Source organism: Geotrypetes seraphini, chromosome 18, assembly GCF_902459505.1.
Source record: "Geotrypetes seraphini chromosome 18, aGeoSer1.1, whole genome shotgun sequence".
Taxonomy (NCBI): Eukaryota; Metazoa; Chordata; class Amphibia; order Gymnophiona; family Dermophiidae; genus Geotrypetes; species Geotrypetes seraphini.
In genome coordinates this window covers 4,560,373-4,588,314 of record NC_047101.1, presented here as the reverse complement: position 1 = coordinate 4,588,314, position 27,942 = coordinate 4,560,373, and the positions used below count along the sequence as shown (strand labels likewise).

General features: G+C 41.4%; 3 protein-coding genes across 3 annotated transcripts in view; all 3 read right to left on the bottom strand.

Moving 5' to 3' along the window:
- Positions 1-120: 120 nt before the first annotated feature.
- Positions 121-9,931, bottom strand: ATP6V0E1 (ATPase H+ transporting V0 subunit e1). Its single transcript, XM_033927604.1, has 4 exons — positions 9,765-9,931; positions 7,721-7,768; positions 2,684-2,803; positions 121-1,225 (listed from the first exon to the last, which is right to left on the bottom strand). The coding sequence occupies exons 1-3, from the start codon at positions 9,866-9,868 to the stop codon at positions 2,710-2,712; spliced, it is 246 nt and encodes an 81-aa protein (XP_033783495.1). The 5' UTR covers positions 9,869-9,931; the 3' UTR covers positions 121-1,225; positions 2,684-2,709.
- A 3,379-nt stretch (positions 9,932-13,310) lies between these two features.
- On the bottom strand, positions 13,311-17,902 carry RPL26L1 (ribosomal protein L26 like 1). Its single transcript, XM_033927718.1, has 4 exons — positions 17,749-17,902; positions 15,688-15,860; positions 14,332-14,472; positions 13,311-13,484 (listed from the first exon to the last, which is right to left on the bottom strand). The coding sequence occupies exons 2-4, from the start codon at positions 15,853-15,855 to the stop codon at positions 13,356-13,358; spliced, it is 438 nt and encodes a 145-aa protein (XP_033783609.1). The 5' UTR covers positions 15,856-15,860; positions 17,749-17,902; the 3' UTR covers positions 13,311-13,355.
- A 6,134-nt stretch (positions 17,903-24,036) lies between these two features.
- ERGIC1 (endoplasmic reticulum-golgi intermediate compartment 1) overlaps positions 24,037-27,942 on the bottom strand; it is a 62,944-nt gene continuing 59,038 nt past the window's right edge. The window contains exon 10 of the mRNA XM_033926967.1: positions 24,037-25,414. Within this exon, the coding sequence (XP_033782858.1) occupies positions 25,307-25,414 (108 nt within the window). The 3' untranslated portion in view covers positions 24,037-25,306. The remainder of the gene's footprint in view (positions 25,415-27,942) is intronic.

Below are 27,942 nucleotides of genomic sequence, written 5' to 3'. Positions count from 1 at the left end.
TATAGAATTAAGATGGCATATTTTAATTGAACCATCTTCACCTGGGGAAGGAGGTGTTTGTTTCTGAGAGCTAATGACATATGTTGTAAGTCCTTTCAATAAAAGTCATCTTTATTTTCCTTTTTAAAAAAAAAATTTATTACCCCCCTTTTTTTTTTTTTTTTTACAAAGCCACACAGCGAAAGCCCCAAAGCCCTTTAAATCCCTATGGGGCAATTAACACAGCTTTGTAAAAGGGTTAATTTGTAATGCAGTGTGTATAATACCATCAGCATAATGTAACAAAATATTTGCTCACATCAACTCAGTTCTTAGAAGGAACACTGATCATCACTCACCTCATACTTCCTAACACTTACCTACTAAATATTGAAAACTGCATCTCTTTCACAATTAGATCTGTCTTAGTTTGCCTTTTATTAGTACCTATGATTTGTTTTAAAGTACCTAGGGTCTTTGGTTTTGATACCTACAGGCAGCAGAGATGTATTTCCTAATAGCCATCCTACTACTGAAACCTCAACTTGCCCCACCACCAGTAGCAATAGCCCTGTATGGTCTTAGCAGAGTCGACGGCTAGCAACCTTATTAAGAAATGCCCTAGGCCTAACAAGATGTTATTAGTTGTGAGCACAGAGACGTACAGCTTCTACAGATTGGCAACACTTATAGAAAATCTAACCAAAAGAATGGAATTCTGATTGCATTACAGTTTGAAATACACAAGAGAGTACATCTTGTGGCCTGCTGTGTAGTCAGCCTGAAGACTTCCTTAGTCCTGGTAAATAAAGCCTTCCAAAAGTGAAACCCACTGAGAAATTCCACACTGCTGCGATGCTTTTCTGTTATTTCAAAACTTTAATTTCAGCAATCTTGCAACACTGCCATTGCTCAACGTAAGAGGTACTGTCCAGCTGTAGCCTTCCCAGTTCCAAAAAACCACAGAATGTGCAAAACGCAGAACAGGGGCAGGTCGGCCCCAGCTCAGGGAAGACTCCTTAATAGTATTAGTTATTGAACAGCATAAAAAGGAAGCCCTTTCATATTTAGTTTAGGCACAAGTAATAATGAATCAATAAAAGAGGTAATACTTGGTCCAGAGTGAGAGGTGTGATCCAAATGTACTTTAAAATACAATCATATAAGGCATCAGAGGAAATTTTTAGTATACTAGTATCCATTTTAAGGCAACATCCAAATGAATCATCACACCTGGAAGAATACCCTGTAAAATAAAAGCAAACATCTGGTTAGCAGCTGTCTAGGAAACAAGGATCTGGAAGATCAAAGCTGAAGAGGGGCCTTTCAGTCTAATCAAAGACTGAGAGTGACAAAACCCATCCTCCATAGAGTAACATCTTGTACAAGAGAGACAACTAAATGAAATGTATAGTCCTCCTATGTCATTCTCTACTGCTTAGTTTTCTAAAGAGGAAGTTCTGCTTTAGTAGCAGAGTTTCCTCTTTTATGATGACAGAAAAAAAAAAAAGAGTAAGACTGGCAGAGCCAAGTAGGGTAGTTTCTACATGTCCCATTCATAAGGGACAAGAGGCCACTGTTCAGCAAGTGATTAATGCTTTGAAGTTCTGTGACCCTTAAACAATGCAAGCCAGAACTGAACCATGAGAGACATCTAGGTGGAATGTTTCATGGCTGTATAATCAGTCTCATTTAAAATAATAAATTCTCAAAAAGCTTGATAGCGGTGGGAAAATGCTTAGTAAAATAGGGCCTCAAGTCCGTCAAAAGCCGCTGAAAGTGTAACACTGCATCATACATTCAGGTGGCAGCTGGGGAGGGAGTTGACGGTCTCCAGCTAGATTTCAAGCCTGTTCGGACCGAGGGAAACAGGAATGAAGTAAGTTTTAATGCACTCCACCTCTGCCAAGCAGGTGAGAAACTCCCTGCAGTCCGAGTAGCCCCAAAAGTACTTGCACCCTCCCCCCTTCAAATGATGTATAAAATGGAACAGAACAGCACTTCAGTCTAAAAACGTGTAGCTCTGTAAACAGAAGATCAGACGTACCAGTTTGTAGTTTAATCACAGCTCACATGTAACAGCAGCCTACGCTGGAGTCTTGTGAGCTTGTTTGTAGCCTCTTATGTACATGGATTTTTTGAGACTTTCATGTTATATTTGAAACAGCCAAGAACCCTATAAGACTCCTGAGGAAGGCATTTTTATTTTGCCGAAACACGGCCCATGTTGGGTTATTTTTATTGTATACATTATTTGGTTTCTATCCTGTAGGTCAGTTTGTGGATTGTTTTTATTAAACTACAAATTGGTACATCCCATCTTCTGTTCCACAATCATTTTGCTGTTTTGATCCTTCCATTTCATTTGTGGAATCTTTTGATGCTATTTGGATTTTGTGCTCTGTAAACAGAAACATTGCAGAGACATTTATCCATCAGACCCCTATTACCTCTGCTTAACAGCAGCCTTGAACCTACTGATAAATGGTGTCTTATTATGTGTTGCTTCCCACAAGAGATATAAAGCACTAAATCAAGACATCAGCACAAGTTGGTGGCCCGATCTTGTACCAAATACATGGGCCACATCTACAAAAGAAGTTTTTCCAAGGAGAGATGAAGGAGAAGCCCCTGAGCACAACTGACCCAGGATTTTGATTATGTTTGCAGTTGATTTTCCATGTGGCAAATCCTGGTGCCTCACCTTTTGTACAGGGAATGGAGTCGGCGTTATGGCCAATGATATTTCAGATACATGATAATTTCACTGTTCAACTGCGGTCCAAAGAGTGGATTCAACTGGGCCAGAATTGCAATGAGCCAACTGGAAGAGAAAAGAAAAAAGCAAGTATAGTTTCAACTCGCTGGATTTTTATATTTCCACCCCCCTCCCAAAAATGCATGCGTGTATAATAGCATGCTAACTCCTAATAGCTATTATAATTATCATGCATCAATCCTCTTCCTCACCTTCCTGCGGGCTCTCAAAAGCCGCCAAAAGCAGCCTGCATGATTCTCCCTGCATATCCCCACTTAAGAGCTATAGGAATCTATTGCAAGAGCTCTTTGATGGCTATTTTTAAAGTTATTCTCCGATAAGAAAGTAATTCAGCCTTCTCTTGAGTTATCACAGCTAACCAGACTCTGGGAATTAGAATCAGAATAGTGATCTGGACACACTTGCTAGACAGACCACTTTGCAATGGCTCTGTGACCGACATGAGATACTTTTCCAGAGAAGTGCCACATGTAAGCAAATGAATACAGCACTATCAGTTAGAGCCGTCCTTTATTTTAAAAGGCTCCTACAGAAGACTGATTCCAGGGGTGCTTCGCTGCTCACTGGGATACACTTGTCACCCAGAGACTAGAAAGATCTGTAACAATTATATACAAAGCCAAAAAAACTTGATCACGTAATCCCTTTATTGAAAGATGCACACACGTTACCAGTTTCTCATCTACTTCTTACATTCAAAACAAAATTAGAATGTTCTCTGGCCTTTATTGATAGATTAAATTAGTCTAGTCCAAGAACATTACGCTCCACTAAGCAAAATCTCTTATCCATTACATCAATGCGACATATTGTTTATGAAACCACATGGAAATTCATCTTTTCCATCACAGCATCAGCCTTATGGAATGTTCTCTGCCCATTCAACTTAGACAGCAAGATTCCATATCTAAGTTTAAATCAGAACTTAAAACATTTTTATTTAAAGATGCTTATAATACAGAAAAAATATTTTATTTTCCCTTTTACCCTTCTTTTTATTTAAAATAAATGTATTTCTTCCCCTCATTCCTTTTATGTCTCCCGTATTTGTTTTAAATTACGTCTACTTTTACCATTCAACCTTTCTTTATACAATCACTGCTTAGATTTTCCTAGACAGGCGGTTTATAAAAAACTAAAGAAACTAGAAACAATTCTATTTCGATCTCCGGCTCAGAGGTGCAGTTGCTTTAATTAAGAGCGGCTTGCGAAGATCTACAGAGAACCTAACACTTCCATGCTTGCAAAGGTTTAGCATGTACATGCACCTAAAAATAGCACACGGTCTCAGTGTGCTCCCAGCGTGGGAGATAAATGCTTCCGGGGAGGAAAGCATTTGGACGGGACTCAGCAAGTCATGGAAAATTCCACACAAACCAGCCACCTTTCATCCAAACAGCATCCCTGAACAGAAAAGCAAATCCAGACTCCTGACTTTCCAAAACCCATCACCATTTAGGAGATGAACATTTGCCTCTCATTTGTGCTCCTCGAAATGCCTGGGCAGTGGATGAGAGCATGCTACGCCGAACACACACTGAGGCTCCAAATTCCTTTACACAATATCGTGCATTGCTAAGCCCAGGCCTCTTCTTTCTCCACAGGAGTGGCTGCCACTGGGGCTAATGTCTGCATATGGATGTACAGAAGAACATAAGAATAGCCTCACTGGGTCAGACCAATGGTCCATCAAGCCCAGTAGCCCGTTCTCACGGTGGCCAATCCAGGTCACTAGTACCTGGCCAAAACCCAAAGAGTAGCAACATTCCATGTCTTAATAACAGACTATGGACTTTTCCTCCAGGAATTTGTCCAAACCTTTCTTAAAACTAGCTATGCTATCCGCTTTTACCACATCCTCTGACAACATGTCCAGTGCAGACCAGGCAAAGAGCTCATGGAATAGCTAGACAGAGCTATCATTACATCTACTAAAGGTTTATTTGTGCCAAAGAACACTGTAAAGATGAAGGCAGGCGAAACAGAAACTACTGTTTTTTTGAAAACCTTACATGAACATACCACTCAACTAGGGGATAAATTGAATAATTAAGAACATAAGAATAGCCTTACTGGGTTAGACCAATGGTTCATCAAGCCAGTAGCCCGTTCTCACAGTGGCCAATCCAGGTCACTAGTACCTGGCCAAAATCCAAGGAGTAGCAATATTCCATTCTACCGATCCAGGCAAGAGTGGCTTCCCCATGTCTTTTTCAATATCAGACTATGGTTTTTCCTCCAGGAACTTGTCCAAACCTTTCTTAAAACCAGCTACGCTATCCCCTCTTACCACATCCTCTGGCAACACGTTCCAGAGCTTAACTATTCTCTGAGTGAAAAAATATTTCCTCCTATTGGTTTTAAAAGTATTTCCCTGTAACTTCCGAGTGTCCCCTAGTCTTTGTAATTTTTGACGGAGTGAAAAATCGATCCATTTGGACCCGTTCTACTTCACTCAGGATTTTGTAGACTTCAATCAAACCTCCCCTCAGCTGTCTCTTTTCTAAGCTGAAGAGCCCTAACCATTTTAGTCTTTCCTCATACGAGAGGAGTTTCATCCCCTTTACCATCTTGGTCATTCTTCTTTGAACCTTTTTCTAGCACCGCTATACTTTCTTCAGATAAGGAGACCAGAACTGAACGCAATAGTCCAGATGAGGTCGCACCATGGAGCAATACAGGGGCATTATAACAGTCTTAGTATTGTTAATTATTCCTTTTTTAATAATTCCTATATCTTGTTTGCTTTATTGGCCACCATTGCACATTAGGCAGAAGGGCTCAGTGTACTGTCTACAATGACACCTAGATCTTTTTCTTGGGTGCCAACCAAGGTGAATCCTAGCATCTGGTAACTGTGATTTGGGTTATTTGAATTTGCCCACATTAAATTTTTATCTGTCATTTCCAATTTCCTACGGTGTTGGTGCAATTTTTCACATTCGCCATGCATTTTAAGAGCTTTGAACAGTTTCGTGTCACCTAGAAATTTAACACTTCGCTTGTTCCAATTTTCAGATTATTTACAAATTTGTTAAATAGCGCCAATCTCAGTACAGATCCCTGTGGCACTCCACTATTCACCCTCCTCCACTGGCAATTTCATCCAGTTATTGCAGCTGAATAAATTGGTGGTGCCTTCCACTCCGGCACTAAGCTGCAGGGCTGTGGGATCTGTACACCAAACCTTTGATTCCCCTATTTTTTCTCCTGTCTGACTCACTCCAATTACAGTACCATATATTCTTTATGTACAAAATTAGGACTAAGAGACCACAAAATATATTAGCCAAAATAAAAATATATATAAGTATAAAAATATGTTATCTATAAGTTTTAAGCTTTTAGTTTGAAACTGTAATCCAAGTATGCACTTTTTACCGACTCCACAGCCGTGCACAGTGGTCTCCCCAAATTTTCAGCAACACTATTGGGTCATGTTTAGCAGAAAAAAGGAGATGGTTTTACACATCAGTAGCCTATAGACCACTAATGTATCGTACAGGCCCCCTGCTCAAACAGCCACATGCACATACCAGCCCCATAGTAGAACATGCCCTGGACAAAAATTCAGTTTACTAAATGAACATCTGATGCAGAATGATAACATTAGGGGTTAACTAACAGCATGTCTTATGGCTCTACGACACTTGCCCCCCCTTTAATGTCAATCAGGTCAGCAGCTCTGTTTGATGGTAAGCAAGAATGGGCCTGAACACAAACCAGAAATCACAAGACAGGAGCAGGTTACACCCTGATGGTACAGCAGCTCAGAACAAGCTGAACTGGAGAGAAGAGTCATTCATTCACAACAGGGCTTTGTTTGCACAACATTTGCATTCTGACTTGTCTTTTATGAAGTTTCCATGTAATTACATTTCTCAAGGGTAGCAGGTGAAGCTCTTTTCATTTCAACTCTTTCCTGCAGCTCCTCTGCCCCAGAAATTCGGACCTAGGGAACCTGTTCTCTATGCCCCCCACAAATCGTAAAGTCTACTATGCAGAGGCATTTACTTAGCACATCCTATCCTCAAAGGATTTTCTCTCCCCGCCTGAAAAAGCTAATTCTGAATGACTGTTTTTCTCTCTCTCTCTCTGGGCTAAGATTCAGCCTTTCCATAATTCCTGGAAGCAGCTGCTGAGCAGAAGTGTGAACAAAGACACCAAGACTTCAGAGAGAAAAAAACAATCCTTGCTTTACAATTTAAGGCTTATTCTTCATCTCAGTGGCTTTCAGCTTTTTGAGGTCAATTCCTTGCTGGAATGCAGGGACCTGGTGTCTCCACCACTTACAATACTATTAGCTTAGCTTTGTCATAGTCCTAATCTAACGTCTATCTCTTGAGCAGAATGACACGGTGGAAAACTCAGGGCAGAAGCGACCGAATGAGTTTGGCAATGAAGCTGCATTTAAGTCCTAAACCCAACCCACTACGAAGCACCCATTTCCGTTCGTCACGCCCTCTGTAGAGCCCATCCTTTTCCATCACATCATTCCCTACCCGAACAGCGTGAACAGAATCATTCTTTTTGACCTGTTGTAAGCTCTTCTGAGCAGGGACCGTCTCTTGCCAGTTTAATGAGAAACACTATATGTGCCTGGTAGCGCTATAGAAATACGGAATAGTAGTCGTAATAGTATCATGAGTTGACCAGGTACAACTGAGAAAAATCCCCATTTGTTGGCTGGCTCAGTAGTAGAGCTTCGGGGGAGGGGAAATGCTTGAGTACCTGAATGTAAACCCTAAAATCCTCTAGTGCCATTTAGTGAAAGGAGCTCTATATTGATAAGTGTTTTATTCAGTAGCCTGTGTGATTGAAAAGATCACCAAAGTCTTATAACGTACACATTCTTCCAAAACAAAATATGAGAAGTCCATGAAGAGAGATCCTGCAGCTTATCCAGCTATATGCGGCAGCAAGTCCAGAGCCAACTAGAAGCGAAGTAATGTTTATACTTACAAGAGATAACAGCAGACAGCGCAGGTCACCAACATTGTATTAATAACACTGCAAGAGAAAAAAAAAAAGGACAAAAGGTTACTCAGAAGTCAATCGTAATCAACTCCCTATAATCCACAGAATTTATAAGCACTGTCCCACCATGCCAGGGCCCTAATGAAAGCAGAAAAATGGGACCACCACCTGAACAGCAACATTTAATGATGACCAAGTTAGATCCAAATGGGCTTTCTACTTGAAGTAAAGCACACCATATTACGATATCACAACCAGCATGAAAGTCAATATTTCAGGGTCACAAACAAATGTAAAATTCAGAATATTCCAGATGAGAACATAAAAATAATCTTAGTGGGTCAGGCCAATGTTCCAACTATAGCCCAGTCGCCCGTCCTCACAGTGGCCAATCCAGGTCAAGCAGTGGTTTCCTCTGTCTCTCAATAACAGACTACAGACTTTTCCTCCAGGAAATTGTCCAAACCCTTCTACGCTATCCGATCTTACCACGTTCCAGAGCTTAACTATTCTCCGAGTAAAAAAATATTTCCTCCTGTTGGTTTTAAAAGTATTTCCGTGTAACTTCATCAAGCGTCCCCTAGTCTTTGTAATTTTTTTTTAGAGTAAAAAAACGGATTCCCTTGTACCCCGTTCACCACTCAGGATTTTGTAGATTTCAATCATATCTCCCCCTCAGCCATCCCTTTTCCAAGCTGAAGAGCCCTGGCTCACTGTGTCACTGCACTACACAGCGGCCAAGGATACCCGATACACTTGGTTGTGACCACATATGAGGGGGTGGGGGGGGGTCATCTCTGTTCAAAGGCTTCATTACATAGAATAAAAATGATGATTGGGTGGGGCTGTGGTGCATTAAGATTACCAGTCAAGACAGTTCCTGAGCAGGATGGAAAAGGGAACTTAACCAGTGCAACATTTTTTTCCCCTGACCTTGAAATGTTCTCAAGCATTGATGACGTAGCCATAACCCAGTGTCTCTCAAACTGTGTGCCATGGCACAATGGGATGCTCCAAAGAGATGCCACCAGATTCCAGAATTTTACTTTATTTTTAAAAATTCCCTTCCTAAGTATACACTAGAATAGATGACATTTATGTTGCATATGCAAGAGTCTGTCACCGTTATGAGCGTCTGTGTGCGTAAGGATACAATCGCCCAGACAAGCATCATTCTTTGATGTGATTAGTCCTTGAAAACTAATGGATAGTCATTTTAATTTTATTTTTTTATGCAGTAGCTGTCCTAACTTAGGTTTGCGAACCTGGATTTTCAGCTCTGACAGAAATTAAATTGAAAAAAAGAGAACTGCAGATGGTGGATGATGAAATGCGTGTTACTTGTCCACTACTGCGCTGCGTTTGGAGTGAATTTCCACTCAAAAACAAGCTCATCCGTCACATTGTTTAGGAATTCTATTCTGTCTAGTTTAACCGTTGTTACAATTTTATCATTTCAATGTGATGCGAAAAGCATTTGCTCCGTGTAGTGTGCTGGAACTAACACTACCCTAATCCCTTCAACAGCAAATAAATGACGTGATGCGCCTGGCAAAGCATCCATTAGGTTGACATGGTCCATCGCTGCTGATCCCTCCAGGGATTCAAGACAAAGTTAGACGAGTACGCAGGTAGGGCTAGTCTGTTAGGGCGCTGGTCTTTGACCTAGGGGCCACCGGTCTGACCCAGAGACCCCAGTGCCTAGACCCATTTTTGGATTTAACTCACAGCTTTTTCCACTTGTAGTGAAAAGTGAGCTACCTACTTGGCATGAAAAGAGACGTACAATTTAAGTGTGTACCTGAGGCAGAGGAAAGGGTTAACTGATTTGCCCTAAAATGCAAAGGGCTGGACTTCTCCAGTTCAGAGCCTCCTGGTCTAACCATTATACCCAGTTAAAAAAGAGAGAGAAGGAAAGCTTCAAAAGCCAGAGTTAGGGAGAGCAAATAGCTGCAAAAGAAGCAAAGGAGGCAATTGCAAGACTCTCTGGGGCAGGGGGGCCCCCAAGAGCCAACCGCAGGCGACTCACCCCCTGTTCGGGCCTTTGGGGATGAACCAGGGCACGAGGCCGCCCACCAGGCCCCAGAAGACGGTCATGACGATGATGGGCACGAGCAGCCCCGGGTAAGCCATGGCGAGAGGGAGACGGCGCGCGACGCACTGCCCGGACTCGAGGCGGAAGGGAGGGCCGGGCCTGAGGGCGGGCCCGCGCGCAGGCGCAGAAGCCGAAGCCCGCCGCTCCAGCCTCCCAGTGCAAGCTTGGCTAGGAATTGTGGCACCAGAGGGATGCTATTGGATGCATGGCATGGGGCAGTGGGATCGGGCCACGTCTTCTGAAAGAAATGAGGTCAAACTAAGTCTCAATCATAATATTGTCATTTATAGATAAAGAGACGTAGGATTTTAACTTTTGTGATTATGATAAACATACTGAGGACCGCGAGTTTGAGACCAGAGGGGAGAAAAGGACAATCAAGCCATTGTGACGTCACTGATGAGGTTGACTCTTATTGGTGGAAAGAGGCACTATGACATCACAATCTTGGCTCTGCTTCCCAAAGACAAACAGGATGGTGTGGATGCAGTTAAGGCCGTGGGCTCCAACTCCAACCCTTTGCAGGGCCACGTCTTCTGAGCGAAATGAGGTCAAACTCTTTCCTTTTGGCTAAGTCTTAATCATAATATTGTCATTTATAAAGAGACATAGGATTTTACTTTTGTGATTATGATAAAAACATACCGAGGCCCTCTAAAGAGTACCTTAACCCTTTCAGGACCAAGGGACATATTTGTCCCATAACTTTAAAATCCTATAAATTTTGATTGGGATAGTCTACAGTTCTAAATTTGATATGTACGGATTCCATATGATACTGCCTTTATGTAAACAAACTGGTTCCGACATTCATTCATTAGCGTCGTTGCTAGATTGACGAGAAGATTCACTTGCCACACTGTCCATAAGCCAGAAGTGTGATTTTTTTAAATAAAAATAATGATATTTCACAAAAAAAATCAATTTTTTGGCATCTGCAAGCCCTTTTTACCATAAAAATGTCGTCAAAACCACAAAAATTGGCCTACGATCCTTATGGTCCTGAAAGGGTTAAACTGAAGCTTAACTTTGTATACACAGTCATCATTCTGAGAAGGCTCAACTTGGTTTACAGCAATTAAATAAACGGAATGATTTACAAATGATAAATGGAAGATAATAGCAATATTTCAAAAGAATTAATTTTCAAAATGTTTGGCAAATAGAGCAGTTTTAAAGATTTATGGAAAAATTTAAACAAACTTGAATTCCTGAAAAAAGGGGACATCATTCCAGTTGGGAGAATTTAAAAACCAAAGATTAGCTGAAGATCTTAAAAATGCTTTTAATCCCTTTTTAGAAGGGAAAGTTTAAATTGTTGGCTACCTCTTGCAAAGAAGAATCAGTAAACATTCCAAAATAAAGGAATGAGGATTAAAGATAGCATGTAAAATTTTAAAAGAAATACAAGCTGATATAGATGATCCTCTTTAGTGTGTATTCTAACCAACCAGGTTTTCAGTTTCCTAAAACATTTATAGTAAGCATTTGATTCTATTCTGGTAGGTCCCAATGTTTTTTCTCAATTTGCTTAAACAATCTTTTGCAAAAGGTTGTCTTACGAATAATGACCAGACTGCAACTCTTGTTTTAGGGACCAATAGCAAAACTAGATGAGTTGTATACTTTGGTGCTAACCCATTTACAATTTTTAAACCATTACTAGTCAAACACACATTTTTTTTTTAACTGGAAGTCAGTGTTAAGAGATATAAAATTGGGGAGGCACACTCTCTCTCTAATATTCTTTCCCCCCCCCCCCCCAGTAGATCAACTCATTTCAGCTATTACTTTTTGCAATACCTGCAACCTGATAATGTTTGATCAGAAGCCCCAGTAATGGGGCAGCAGCAGCATCTCTTGAACCATCTGCTCAACTGTCGTGCATCAGAAAAGGTTTGATAAATACCCTGAGTACAGAGAGACGCACTGCAAGGCCCACTTTAAAGTTACACCCTGAGGCAGCAGAATTGTGCTGATCATCTCCATGAGATGTTGATTTTTTTCATCTATGACACTTTAAGTTCTCTATGCACCGCACACAGACTGTTTTCAAATTCCAGAGATTTTTTTTTCTGCTAATGAGATTTAGCCTGAACACCTAGACCCACTTTGTGGATGGTGGAAGGTTTTGTCTGAGGCTTTTTCCTCCTCTGGGTTTAGAGTTGAGTGGTTTGTTTCTACCTTGCACCATTTGTGTGAGAGTCACTTTTGACAAATACCATTTAACACCCCAAAGATTTTTTATCAGCAACAGGCTATATAAAGTTTCCATCATTAGTCTGGTATCTAGTTCCTCTCCTAAATTCTAGGATTCTTGAATAAAGATTAGCGATGTTATCAATCACGTTTTAATTCTACATACCCTGCAGCAGATAACATGCCCTAATCATTAGCAAAAGACCCTTTTAATCTCTTTAGTCAGGATAATTTCAGCCCCTGAGAGTATAGATTAACCATTGCACTATCTAGTTTGCTCCCCAATTCACAATATGTTCTTTTTTATCTTTAGTTCATTTCTTTGCATCCAACCTTATAACTTGGCACATGGCTTACTTAGACACAGTATAAGAATATTTACATGGTATTAATTCAGCAAAATGTCATCAGTATAAATCTAAAATTCCCAAGGATTTAGCCTACTACCAAAAAGGCTTAAATAGATTTAAAAGAATAGGATAAACCTAAATTAATAAAAGTCAACCTTTCATGACTAAAATGAAACGTGGACAACTATAAATGACTATATTATTATATCGTGCAAGCAATAGAGGGATATTACCATACTATTAAAAGGTAAAAGGTACAGAGAACTATAATTTGTTTTCCCAGTCTGATGCAATTTCACAATAGTGGCAAGGGCTGCAAAATTTGGCTAGAATGGACCCTGCCTGCCCTTGAACTATGGTCCAATTTGCTTCTTTCCTTTTGCATCTTTGCTACTTGGGAGTTAAACTTCTGTCCGCCTCTATACATAAAAATAATAAGTCATCAAACAAGCTGAAGATAAAACCATTTTATTAGATTTCATGTTTCTGAGATCCGTTTCTTCTGTGTACTTACCTGACAAAGGGAGCACAGTGATGACTTATTTTCATGTGCTCAAGAAGTCTAAACTGTGAGAAAATGACAGGCTGAATGGAGAGTCATGTCACAATAGTGCACCTAACTGCTAATATTAAGTAGCAAGGGCACAGATGTTCAAGGTCTACCTCTCCTCCTCTTTTGTTGAAGCTGAGACTTGCTTGCCAAAGGCAGCCAAAGCATTTTACAGATACTACAAACCTATTGTCTGCAAAGCATGTTGATTATGACATTTAGAAAAACAAGATTAAGCTGATTGTATTAGCATTTTTAAGTATTTGAGTTTTTTAAATTAATCTTCTATTCTTCAGCAATTACTTTTCCCTGTATTTAACACATGTTGCAGTCAATGAATCAAGACCGTGAATTCAGTATAACATAAAACACACGGAATAATTGCGTAGAAAGTGAAGTTTTTTTTATTGGTTTTGCACAGTCACTTTACTCCTGCATCTTTTCAATGCTTTCCTCCTTATATTTGCCCTTCTCCTTGCCAACTTGGCGAGATTTGGCTTTGCGTTCTAGGATCTTCTTACGATCCTTGTCCAGTTTTAACCTGGTGATCACCACCTACAGTGAAGAGAAGATAGAGCAAATGTTCACCTTAATTATGGTTAACACAGACTCGGAGACGCAGAACAAAGAAAAGCTTCTCCCATTGCTGTTCCCTGTGACCTCAAGACAGTTAATTCACTCTCCACTGCCTCAAAACAAAACTTAGAATAGTGGTTAGAGGTTAGAGTGGGAAAAATATAGTCTACTCCTGAATGCAAATCTAAAATTCAAAGTGTGAAGAGAGAAAATCATTGATCCTGTATTTTTCTGGATTCTCCGCATTAGAACACAAAAGCAATGGTGGTTAACTGCCAGGATGGAGAAGAGAGATGGACCAGAGGCCAGCAACATTTCCAGTTGAGGCTGGTGAGAGACATAGAACTAGTTGAAAACCAACAGTCATGTACTTGAAATCTCCATAATTCTCTCCAATCCGTTACAAGAAAAGTGCAAATGTGCTGTCAAGACGCGACCTTAGAATTACAGGGTTCTAAGTGACAATTTTCAGTATTTTTAACTCCGATGACTTCTGGGTTCTATCTGACATGTAGATGTTACAACACTCACGAGGATTTGGAGAAACTCTGTTCTGGTGTTAAATTAATAAATAAATCCGCACATGTGATTGAACACCAAATTGCCCCACTTCAAATTCCTGAGAATGACTTTCGGTACAATTAGAACCATGTAATTCTAAGGTCGCGAAGAGTTTGGCGACATCTCCCAGCTCTTGGTCCTGACACACTGGTTGAGATCTACCAAGCTAGAGGTTTACTTACTGCATGCAATATGAAAAGAAGTCTCAGTGCAAGATGATTATCTGACTTGCTTATTATGCCAGTGCAATGCTACTGGGCCATACCTTACTGGGATGAATACCAACATGGACTGTGGTACCATTGGCTTTCTCACGCTGTACACGTTCAATGTAGATGACATACTTTTTTCTATATACTTGGACTACTTTGCCGATCTGCTGACCTTTATAATGTCCTCGAACGACCTGTGTAAAAAAGAATCAGAATCAGTGATGGTCTTCAGACTCTCCTGTGCACATAAAAAATGACTACCTTTGTGGGAGAGGGAACAAAATGTCTCATCCAATTCTGAGGTCAACAAGCACATTAGCTGAAAACCGCTCCAATACAGATGAGTTAATGTCCTTCCCATCCTTAAGTCCCTTCTACACAAAGATGTGTAAAGGAAGTGTCTCAGAGGGAAGACAAAGTGCTCAACATTCTTCTCTCGAACACATAGTGTGGACAAAATAAATACTAAAGCAGCCCTGGAAGACCGCTGTCCTGTACTAGCAGAGCTTTGCTTCTGGAGAAACCTGGAATCTTTGCAGATAGCTACATCTTCAGCAGGTCCAGTGAAGTGTCACAACATAGTGATTCTTGTTCTCTAAGTGAAATCAGCAAGACAGCTCAGAAGCTGGAGGGAATGAGAAGGATTGCTCTTCATACTCAACATTTTATTAACACTGTTCTCACATTCATACTGTATTCCTCACCATGTAACAGCACTGTCATTATACACTGTTCACTAATTCTGGAAATGAACAACGGGAATGCAGCTCCCCATTACCACCAAGCGACCCCGATTGTACATTGAGGAGACAAGACACTGGGCTTGATGCATTACTAATCTGACCCCATATGTCACTTCTTGCTTAAAAGTATAATACAACCACTATACCTCACTGGATATTTATCAGTGTAACTAAAACACAACTTACCTCCTACACTGAATTTTAAGTGTTAATATTAAGCAATTTAACAAGCAAATGGCAATACTTACATGCAATGTTGATATTCTACATTAAATAATTCACTCTATATAATGAAGGATAGCTATATAGATTTTTACCCCCCCCCTGGAATATTTAAGATGCAGTGACACACAATCCTCCGTTATTTGATGGTCCATGGGTTAAATTGCATTACGAGATATGAAATAATTACAAAGGTCAAGTGTTATATTTTTAATAAATTTAGTTTGCTATTTATACTGTATAATGTACATACAGTAACATGATTACAAAAATGTAACTTCAGTTGCAAATATTAAGCCATAGGAAAAACTGTAACATTATTTACCTGGTAATAAGACCATCTGAGCACAACTTGATTTACAGAAGGGTCTGTGCTAGCATTACTCCTTCCCTGAGCACTTCCTTGGAAATGCTAGTCTCCCCTGCATTATAAAATGAGCCTACCTGGACTTCATCATCCTTTCGAATGGGCATAGAGCGGACATTGTATTTCTGTCTTAACTCCTTAGATAAAGGGGAGGACATAATCTTCCTACGAACATGAGATGGAGCATTGAAGTGCCTTTTACGGTTCTTGCTGCGGTCAGAGGTAACAAATGGACTGAACTTCATGATGGCTGCAGAAAGAAAACAGCATCTGAAGTCAAGATTGTATATACAAGACAGAATTCAATGCTTATATCCCGCTATCCTATTTTTGCTAGGTCATTTTGGGTCAAAACTAAAACTTCTGATGGTTCTCATTACGTTTACTTATATTTTATAGGTAACTAGAACAAATTTTAGAAAACTGCACCAAATGTGCCAGTGTAGCACAGGCCGGGCAGGAGTTCTCCACCCAAGGATTGAGACACACCTAACCAGTCAAGTTTTCAGGATATGCACCATGAATAGGCATGGGAAATCTGCAAGCACGGCCTCCATTTATTTCATGCATATTGGTTAGAGCAGTGGTCTCCTGGATTTGTAGGTACTTGGAGGGCCTAAGAAAAAAAATGGTTCATGTCTTATTAAAGACATGACAATTTTGCATGAGGTAAAACTCTTTAGAGTTTATAAATCTTTCCTTTTGGCTAAGTCGTAATAATAATATTGCAATTTATAGCTAAAGTTTCAAGTTTAATGGTTCTTTTGATTAATCGCTTAATCATACTTCTAAGCGATGAACAATTAAAAAAACATTCAGTGGGAAACAATACAGTACAAACTTAAAATAGTAACATAGGGTTAAAGATTAACTCATTATACTCATAACATAAGGCAAAAAGGGGATGCGAAATACAATTCAATATAGGAAAGCAGAACAAAAAAGGAAAAGTACAAGAGGGAAACAAATAAAAACATAATATAATACAGCAAAATCACTGGCCTAAGGATTATTAGATTAAGTACCAAAGGCATCTTTAAAAAGAAATGTTTTTAGATTACTTTTGAATTTTCCCAGATCCTGCTCCTTTCGTAAATAAATTGGAAGGGCGTTCCAAGTCTGTGGGGCGGTTACCGAAAAAATAAACTGCCGTCTTGTATTGATAATCTTAAGCGAAGGAATAGTTAGTAAATTTTGTTCATTAGATCTTAAAGCTCTGTTTGGATAGTATGGAATTAATAATTTATATATAAATAAGAACATAAGAAGTTGCCTCCACTGGGGCAGACCAGAGGTCCATCCTGCCCAGCGGTCCGCTCCCGCGGCGGCCCATCAGGTCCACTGCCTGAACAGTGGTCTCTGACTAATTTTTATCATTTACCTCTAATCCTGTCCCTATAACCTTATCTCTACTCCGAGAAGAGACTTAAAGGTGAGCAAGCAGAGTTTATATGTTATCCGATGAGACATATGATCAAGAAACGGTTTTATTTTGTGATTATGATAAGCATATCGAGGTCCTCAAAATAGTACCCGGCAGGCCGCATGTGGCCCCCAAGTTTGAGAGCCCCTAGATTGGCTTGATGTGTCCCGAGCATGGGCCATGTTCTAGGGCTACCTGTGATCTACCGGATGCCTCGACGTTTGCGCTAGACTTTGGGCTCCTTTTACGAAGCCGCATTAGCGGTTTAACGTGCGCTGATTTGCTAGGCGCTACCGCCTCCTCTTGAGCAGGTGATAGTTTTTCAGCTAGCGCGCGCTAAAAAGGTGCGTGCGATAAAGCCAAGTAAAAGGAGCCCTTTATTAACCAGCAAGCCAGACCAACCCCCCCCCCCCCCCAGTGGGATTTGCAAATCCTTTTTTTTTTTTTTCCCAGGATGGAAAATCTCCTTTCCAGTTCACTTTCTTTCACCTGGACCCGACACCCTTTCCAGCGTTTGAGAAATGCAAAGGTCCCGAGCAGCGGCCCTTCCTCCATCCGGCGCGGCGGGCTCATCTCCGGCCTCGCAGCCGCTCCCTACCCGGCCTCCTCCCTCAGCCCACCCCTGACTCGCCCGTCACCCTCTCCCGGGATCCCCACGCCGCAGCGGTGGCGTCTGACTCAGGATGGACCTGGATGGACTTCTCCGTTTCCTTACCCAGGCGCTCAGTCCGCTATGGCCGCCGGAAAAGAGGCCCGCAGCGCTCTTCCGCCCCCACACGTCAAAACGGAAGCAGAGCGAGACGGCCAGGGAAGGGCAGGCAGGCGCCCGCATTCTAACAGCGACATCGTGCGGCTCCTGAGAGGAGGTGCAGCTGAGCGTCCTCTTCCCTATAGTCTCATGCAGTGGCAGCCAGGAAGGTTGGCGCCCGGCTCCAAACACACTTCCCCTCCACGCTCTCTTCTGACGTCATGTCCGGGTCCCTCGACCAGGAAGTGACGTTAGAAGGGAACTCGAATCCGGCCCAGAAGCAGGTGGCAGATGCTGCTTCTGCCAGTGACCACTGCAAGAGGTGCCCAGGCGGTCCACTCCCCCCCCCCCCCCAAACCTTACTATGCCTCTGATCTGTCACCAAGTTGCTTGTGCTCTTTCTATTACAACTAGACTAATTCAATATAATATTCACTTTTCAGTCTTTTTAAAAGAATGCCACAATCTATGGAAAATGTAATTTGATAAAATAAAACAAGACCACTGCAGTCACCAGTTCTGGCTTGCCTAGAAGGGGACAGATGTTTCTGCTTCTTGCTTTCTTACATGCTGCATCCCTCTATGCTTGAGGCACAGGTGAAGAGGAAGTAAAGTCCTGTCTCTGTAAGAAGTCCAACATCTGACGCTCTTGATGTGGTGTTGATACGCTTGGGGCTCTTTTTTACTAAGCTGCGCTAGCGTTTTTAGCGCACACAGCATTTTAGCACGCACTAAACCCGCACTACGTGTCAAAGCAGCTCCTGATTGGTGAGGCCCAACTTTAGTGCAGGAAGAGGCGGTCGGAGCATACCGCGAGCGATTTCCTTCACTTGCCGGCACTCCAGCTGCTCTCTCCTGCCACTCTGGTTGTCCTCTCCTGTCTCCCCTGCTGAAAACTGTATTCGTGGTTTTTCAAGATTCATGGGGGTTCCTGGAACGGAACCTCTGCAAATATCAGGGGGAGTACTGTACTATGAAAAAAATATAGGAATAATATACAAAAATCGAATTGATCAAAAAAAGAAAAGTGTTCAACAGTTTTCTGAAATGTTCCTAAGGTTGTCTCCTTTCCACTCTCCTCCTCTATCAAGCCTCATTTTTCTTTTCATTCCAGTCAGGCCATCTCTTGTACAAAGGAGCTTGAGCTTCCTGTGTCTGCAAGTTGGACAGGCTGCACATTTTTGTGTATAGTGTTAGGGTTTAGGCTCCAAGGGCACAGACACCTCCATTTGTTTACAGCTGCAGGGGGCCCATTACTTGTGCTGGAGGGTTCGGGCTTCTCGCAGCACAAACACTTCTATTTTGGTTCTTGCTCTTAAGACACAGGTTTGCATACATACAAACAAACCCTTGCCTATGGACGGCCAATTTAACCCTCCCCCCCCCCCCCCCAAATAAGCACTATCACTAAACAAAACACACCTAACTTTTATTGGTAGTAGTAATCTCCTTTTTAGCATCTGTTGATGATAAATAGTTAGTTTTCCACTTCCTTTCATTCACAATAAAAACTGAGAATGTTGAGGGAACAGGAGAGGGCAGTATTTCCTCAGGTAAAAATCCTAGAGAAAGGGTTCCTCTCCTTTTATATATAAAAGAAAAATGCTTTAGGCTGCGCTTAGGAAGAAGTAGTAAACACACTGGTCGTCTCCAACTATTTTCTTTTGTGCGTATTAGGGTAGATATCACTCCTAAGTCAGGGTATGTTAGATAAGGTCAGTTTCTCAAATTGACTACTATTTAACACTTCTATAGTGCTGAAGGGTGGAAGCAACACTGTACATTTGGGCATTAGACAGTTCCTGTTCAAAAGAGCTTACAATCGAACTTGCACAGACAGACAGGACAGAAAGGGTTGGGGATACAGAATCCAAGGAGGAGAGGTAGGAGTTGAAAGTAATCTCCAAGAGGTGAGCATTTAGTTTGAACTTGAACACTGCCAGGGACAGAGGGATTTGGGCAGTTTTTCCAGGCATATGATGCAAGACAGAAAGGATAGAGTCTGGAGTTAGCAGAGTAAGAGAAGGGCACAGAAAGGAGGGACTTACCAGTTGAGCAGAGCTCACCTGGTTGGGGGGGGAGAGAAAAGTGAAGAGACATATTAAGGAGGCAGCATAGTGAATACAATTGTAGAATAGTAAGAGGAGTTTAATAGTATTCAGAAATGAATGGAAGTGACTTTAGGAGAGAGGTAATAACTGTGAGTATAGCGGCTCTCATGGAATATGAGTCGTACAGCCAAATTAAGGATGGATTGAGAGGAGAAAGAGCAGAAGACCTGTGAGTAGTAAGTTGCAGTAATCTAAGTGTGAGGTGATGAAGGCAGGGATAAGGGTTTCTATAGTGTGCTCGGAGAGGAAAGGTCAGATTTTGGTAATATTATAGAGGAAGACGTGGCAAGTTTTAGTGATTGTTGTACCTGAGCAGAGAAGGAAAGGCGCAAAAGATGACCCCCCCAAGACTGTGAGCAGACAAGATAGGGAGGATGATAGTGTTGTCCACAGAGAAAGGGGGAAGCAGGGAGGTGGGTTTAGGCAGGAAGATGAGCAGAGCTGTAGTAGCCATATTCAATTTTAAATGACAGTGAGATATCCAGGCAGCAATGTCAGACAGACAGAGGCTGGGACTCGGTTCTGGGTTGCAGTACAGATGTCCTGTGCAGAGAGGTAGATTTGGGAGTCATCAGCATATAGGCGATACTGGAAACCACAGAAGGAGATCAATGCTGCAAGTGAGCAGGTGCAGATTGGGAAAAAGGAGTAGGCCCAGACACAGTCTTGATGTACACCAATTGATAGAACATAGAAACATAGAAGATGACGGCAGAAAAGGGCTACAGCCCATCAAGTCTGCCCACTCTGCTTACCCACCCCCTGTGTATGCCCTAATGACCCAATTTCCTTATCTTGACCCTCGTAGGGATCCCACATGAGTATCCCATTTATTCTTAAGTCTGGCACGGTGTCTGCCTCGATTACCTGCACTGGAAGCTTGTTCCAATGATCAACCACTCTCTCTGTGAAGAAATACTTTCTGGTGTCGCCATGAAAATTTCCGCCCCTGAGTTTGAGCGGGTGCCCTCTTGTGGCCGAGGGTCCCTTAAGAAAGAAAATATCATCTTCCACTTCAACAAGTCCCGTGAGGTACTTAAATGTTTCGATCATGTCTCAACCTCCGGCAATGCATTCCAGAGAGTAACTATTCTCTGAATGAAAAAATATTTCTTCCTATTGTTTTAAAAGTATTTTCCTGTGACTTCGAGTGTCCCAATCAATCCACTTGTACCTGTTGTACACCACTCAGGATTTTGCAGACTTCAATCATATCTCCCCCTCAGCTGTCCCTTTTCCAAGCTGAAGAGCTCTAACTTTTTTAGTCTTTCCTCATACCAGAGGAGTTCCATCTCCTTTATCATCTTGTTTGCTTTTTTAAAAAAAATTTTCTAGTTCCGCTATATCTTTCTTGAGATAAGGCAACCAGAATTGAACACAATACTCTAGATGCGGTCAACCATGGAGCGATACAGAGGCAGTATAACAGTCTTAGTTTTGTTAGCCATCCCTTTTTTTAAAAAATAATTCCTAGCATCTTGTTTGATTTTTTGGCCACTGCCACACATCAGGAGGAATGTTTCATCGCATTGTCAGATCTTTTTCTTGGGCACTCACCCCAAGGTGGACCCTAGCCTCTGGTAACTATGATTTGGGTTATTCTTCCCAATGTGCATCACTTTGCATTTGTCCACATTAAATTTCATCTGTCATTTGGATGCCCAGTCTTTCAATTTCCTAAGGTCCGCCTGCAATTTTTCACAATCCGCATGCGTTTTAACAACTTTGAACAGTTTAGAGTCATCTGCAAATTTAATCACCTCACTCATTGTTCCAATTTCCAGATCATTTATAAATAAGTTAAATAGCACTGGTCCTAGTACAGATCCCTGCAGCACTCCACTATTTACCCTCCTCCAGTGAGAAAAATGACCATTTAACCCTACCCTCTGTTTTCTGAAAGCCAATTCCTAATTCACTCTTTAATTTTCTCAAGAGCCTCTCATGAGAAACTTTGTCAAAAGCTTTCTGAAAATGTAGATACATCAACTGGCTCACCTTTATCTACATGTTTATTCACACCTGTAAAGAAGTCCAGCAAATTTGTGAGGCAAGATCTCCCTCGGCTGAACCCTTGCTGACTGTCTCATTAAATCATGTTAGTCTACCTGTTCCACAATTTTATTTTTTATAATAGTTTCCACCATTTTTCCTGGTACTGAAGTCAGGCATACCGGTCTGTAATTTCCCAATGTCCCCTTCATGCACAAATACGCACGTACTACTTCAGAAAAGTGTTCTCTTAACTTTACTTCCTTGAAACAAAATGGCCAAATGGAAATAAATAAAATGAATGTTCCTGGAAATGACACACAAAATAACATTAAACAAACATTTGCTGGCTAGCCATTCCTAGAAGAGAATAGTTGATACTCATCTGGTCAGATGAAAGACTAGCTTGAAGTATTTCTGTGCAGAAGCAAAGCAGGACAAATGCTAAAAAGATTACCTTTATGCTCCAAATTGGATCATTTATATCATATGAAAAAGTCCACTTCTATCCAATCAAAAAATGTCTGAGATCTGTGGCATACACTTCAAGTATTGTATTAAAATGTATTGCCAAGCAGAAAATGATATTTCTATCATAAAATAACACAGTTTGTGTATTGCTCTAGAATACTGAGCAAAGGTGGCAATTTAAAGGTTGAAAAACACATTTCTTCCATTGGCTTTACTTGAAATGTACTTTCTAATTGAAAAATGCCAAACTGACTGCAGGCTCAAACCTCTTGATGTCATCTCTTGGACAAACCTCTTGTTTGTTACACCCTTCCCCTGTTAAGAGACAAGGCTACCACTTCTCCTTCCTAGGAGGGTCAAACACACCCTGCTAACCTCTCACACCCAAAAAAGGGCAAAATGTGAAGAATGCCTCACTGGCCCATAGATAATAGGCACACTTTAGTTAGGGTCAATACCAGCATGATGTCATTTCCTGAAGGATTATCTTAGTATGTATCTCACTAAAATAATGAAATATATACAAGGTTGAAACCATTTTAGTCCCTTCCCTCTCCCGGCTCAAAGCCTACATAGCTCCCATTTTTGGCCAGCGCACACACTTAAAAGATTGGCACTGTAGCTGGAATTTCTCCTGAATACATACCTTTGTTACTTTCAAAATATATTAAAAAATGGATTGTTTAAGCATGTCATTCCTTTTCTATGAATGATCCAGCAAAGAATGCATCAGACTGGCTGCTGCTGGGACTCATATTTCTCCTTTTTAGAACACAGCAGGGATATCATTTATTAAAAAGGTAAGAGGCAAAGTTAGCTAGTATAAAACAATGTAGCTCATTTTGCCAAGCCTTTCTACAGGATCTACTTCTAAAAGGAATTCAACCCTGAAAAGACTTTGTCAAAGAAGGCAATCCTTTGCATATAGAGCTGCAATCCAACAGAACTGTATATAAAGTCCAGCATGTCCACTACATTCATAATTGCAACAAAGGGTTTTTAGGAATGAAAACATCTGTGGTCAATTATAAGGAGCACAAGATGCTTTACTCCACTTTCAGATATACACATTTTATTAGTGACTAAAGGAATTCTGTTCATGAGGGTGTCTAGGCTAGCCAGTCAAACGACATTTTGAAGTAATACTGAACAAAGACAGTAGCAGTTATGGAGTGATTTCTGTGCATCCTCTCCACCCATACATTAACAATCCCCCTCCTCAGTGGTCCAGCATCTCTTCCTTTCTCCTCTTCTGTTCCTTGCTGCAAGTGGAACAGCAAGAACATGCAAACAATTATACAAGAATGGGGCTTCAGCCCATGGACGGTGGCATTTCTGTCCACTCCTTAAGAAGTCTATTTGAAAGTGGATGGGAATGTAGGACATGCGCCGAAGACCCTTCACTTTCTTGTTTAGCTGCTGTTCTGCCAGCTGTTAAGAGGGGGATTTTTATACTTGTCCAAGCTGTCCATTCTTTTGCCACCTCCCAAATTTCAGTGCTCCAGGTGATCAGCTACTTTGCCTAATGTAATGGAAGCACTGGCCCTAGGAGGTGATATAACAGCTCCCCCCTACCAATGGATCTATACACTACAACAATAATGATGGGCATATAGGATATTCATCTTTAGGTCTTTTTACTTCATGGGGAGAGATCCAAGAGACAGTACATACATGGAAAGGTACAAATAATGCATAAAGAAAAAGGTCAACCCACCCAGTGAAAAGGAAATTCTAGGACAAATTCACAATAATGAGGTCCCAATAGGGCCAGACTCAGGGGTAAGATCAGAAAATATTTATTCACAAAGTCAGGGGGAGACTAAAGACAGTAACAGTTCAAGAAATCACAAAAGATTTGTAATTGCAAAGAAAGAAAAAGTAAAATTAACTTGAATCTACAGCATTGCACAAGTATGTGCTCAAATCAATCATGGACCTTTTTGACCAGGTAGACTTAGGGAAAGCCAGTGCTTATCCCTGGAATAAGCAGCATGGAATCTTTCTGCTCAGTGGGATTGTGCCACGTCCGCAACAGGATACTGGCCTCGATGGCCCTTGGTAATACTGGGTCAAAGCAGTTCTTGGGACCTTTTCTGCCAACACAGCCTATATTTTGTGCTTCAGTTTCATGAAAAACAGCACAAGTACACAGATGTAATGGGATAAAAGCAGAACTGCTTACCTAGTGACAGACACTGACCGATTTCTTAAAATGACCCCACCCCACAGAATTTTAAATTCTATCTGCATTTTAAAAATTATAAACTGCACTACCAAACCCCATTGCCCATGAAAGGAACATATTGTATGCTGCTAACATTTTCAGGCAGGGTTCTGTTAGATGACACACCTGTTTAACTCAGAAGACACAGAGCACCCAGTGCTGGAAAGATGGGCACAGCTGGTCCTCATCAGGGTATGGCCTAAGAGCCTATCCTCAGAGGTGCAAAATGAATTCCTGGCTCCAGGATGAAGTGCAGGCTTCCGCCTATTTATTACAGCTGGCGCAGCCTGTGGCCAAGCTTTCTTCCTAAACTCAGAGCTGCTACAGTTTGCAGCCCAAGGCACCTCATTGACATACATGCAGTAGGGAGTAGACAGCTTGGCCCTAGGAATCTATGGTTGAATCTACAGGGGACAAAGATGGAGCAAGGAATATTTCAGCAACATCTTAAAAACTACACACATCTTTGTCCAATAAAATGTATTTACATTTTACACACTCACCTGCAGAAAATTTGGCTGGAAAAATCCCTAATTAATCTCATTTACCGATTTAAACAGCTGCCCTAAGAATAAAAAACTCTGTGAACGAGTCTGGCATTCAAGGGTTATTCTGACACAAGAATACCTTTTTTAAAGTTTTAACATTTATTCCCTATATAAAATCAAAGACAAAATGGGTCTGAATTAGTTTTAAGTTCTTTTGGGAGTTACACTATCTCCCGCTACTGCATTTTGCCCAGCTGAATCTTCTTCCAGGCTTCTGATGCTGTGAAAATACAGGAGTCCAAAATCCCAGCCACAGTGAACGTCCCACCAATGATGGCACAGATCTGGAACACAAGAGCAAGACATATCAGAGCATGTAGAGGGGATCGGCTGGAAATATGTGAGAAAGTTAAGTGCCACACAATGTTGTGAAATTAAAATGATCACACACTTTGGGATCTCTAACTCATGGTTGCATATAGGTTCTTTGCCTGCTGTTCCAACGTGAACGGGAAATCAGAGGCCCTCTGTTATCACCTTAGGAGGAGGCTAGAGAAGAGCAAAATAAGAAAGCAAAGCAGGTAAGTAGCTAGGGTGAAGAACCTAGTCAGCATGGCTGTTCTCAGAGGAGGAGAGACTTTTAGATAAAACTCATTTCTCATGTAGAAAGACTTTGCTCTCATTTCCAACTCTTAAAGGCTGCCAGTATAAAAGATACCTTGATTAAACACTATCTTTTCAGGCAGGTATTTGGAATAAAACCTGAAGTGATCTACTTCTGAATTCATTTTCATATCTAGAAGATCCTTTTAGACCCATTTATTTAACAGATTTGTTTGAATTTCTTACTGGTTTGACTTTCACCACCTACACTGGTGTACTTTTATGCCCTGTGATTTGTCAAGTGTTTTGATGTATTCTCACTAAATATTATGCAGTTTATCTTGATGTGAACTGCTCTGAACCACAAAGTATAGCAGGATACAAATAAAGCTATTATTATTATTATTAAAGCAGAGTTATCAGAGTAACACATTTATTATTTAAAGAGTCATTTGTTTTTTTGTTTGAGGTGTTTAAAATATTGCTCTCATGAGGAACTTGCAAACTATAAACTGCATCGGGACGTTATGAAGAGCAGCACCGCAAACTAGAAAATCAACTTGCAGAGTAGTGTGGACCCTGGACTCCTTTTCTGGCCGACCTGCCGGAGAGTCCAGAAACAAATCCAGAGGCAGGCAAAAGAAGTTTATCTTGTGCCTCTCCAAAATGATGTCCAGCACCCAGTGATCTGAGGAAATACAAGTCCACTCCTGATAAAACTGAGAAAGGTGGCCTCCATTATGAGGAAGCCCCGCCTGACCTCTGGCGTCATTGGAGCTCTTTAGAAGCAGCAGCAGCTGCTCGGGAACTTGAGGCTTGAGGACGCCTAGAATTGGAACTGTTGTAACGAGGGTGGAAGCCCTGGGAATATAGCTGGGAAGAAGATCCCGCAGATCCCCGATGAAACCTGCAGGAGGAACGAAAATTACTACGATCCCCTCCCGAAGTACGGCGAGACTTGTTCACAGGGAGAGACTTACGGCGGCGCTTAGCAACACTGGTCATGAGATCATCCAGACCTTTACCAAAAAGAAGCTGGTCCTTGAAAGGAAGTCTACTTAAAGTGGCCTGGGAGGCAGCATCCTCAGTCCAATGACGGATCTAAAGAGTTTACCACACAAACACAGCATAAGCAGAGACTTTACTAAGAACTCGAATTAGATCATAAAGGGCATCTGCCACATAAACCACACAGTCCAGCACAGGACAGGCATGCACCTCCACAGAGGATGCACTACGCAGTCTCATATGACAGGCACGTGCCTTAAAGGAAGAGGCTGCTGCTGCCGCCACCACTTTGATACCTAAAGATGCTACTACAAAAAGCTTTTTCAACATATGTCAACTCTGAAATCCTGAAAATCCTTAAGCATCACTCCCCCATCACTAGGTAGGACTGTGCACCGGATAACCTGCACCACGGTGGAATCTATCTTAGGCTGTTCAAAAACTTGCTGAAAATCAGAAGCCAGTTGATAAACCTTAGACATAGCTTTAGAAAGTAGGAAAAGAGTTTTCTGGGATATCCCATTGTTCTGTAACCAGACCAAGCAGCTGTGGATGGGATGGAAAAAAAAAAAAAAAAAAAAAAAGTCAACACATTAGAACGGTCCATGACTACGCCACTGATAAAGGCACTGGAGAACCCTCAGTGTCCTCAATGGTTCCTTTGGGCAGGAGTGTATCATGTGACTGCATGAGAAACAGGATTACAATCACATGAGAAAGCTCTGGCATGGAAGTTTAACCAAACGAAAAATATAGTGAATTGTTTACCAGGCAAGATGAAAAGATGGATTAAAAGAACAAATTCATACTGTACTTTAATGCAGCTCAGCTGGTCAAACTAGATTTCTATTTAAAGCACAGAGCCAGCGGGCCACCGATTTCCGTTAGTGCAATTACACACAGTGTGTGCGCTCTGCACTGCAGACGGAAAGAAGCTTGTTGGAACTCAGGTGCAGACTGCCAAGAATTAAGTTCTGTACAAGGTACAGGAGAAAAAAATGATTAAAGGGTGTGCAAGAAAAGACCCTGCTTATAAGATTGTTAAGCTGCAGAAACTGAATGGCAAAAACAGTGTTCCAAGTACTGTCATAGCTAATGTCTTTACAGGTGCTTCCCTTGAGTATTACAACACACAACAGGAGTGAAGTTCAGATAGGTCTAAAGGACAGCGTACCCACCCTGCTACCATCCAGGCCTCACATGTCACTGATCACTACCTCCTTATATCACCCAGTAGAGAGTTGGCATGCATAACTACCAG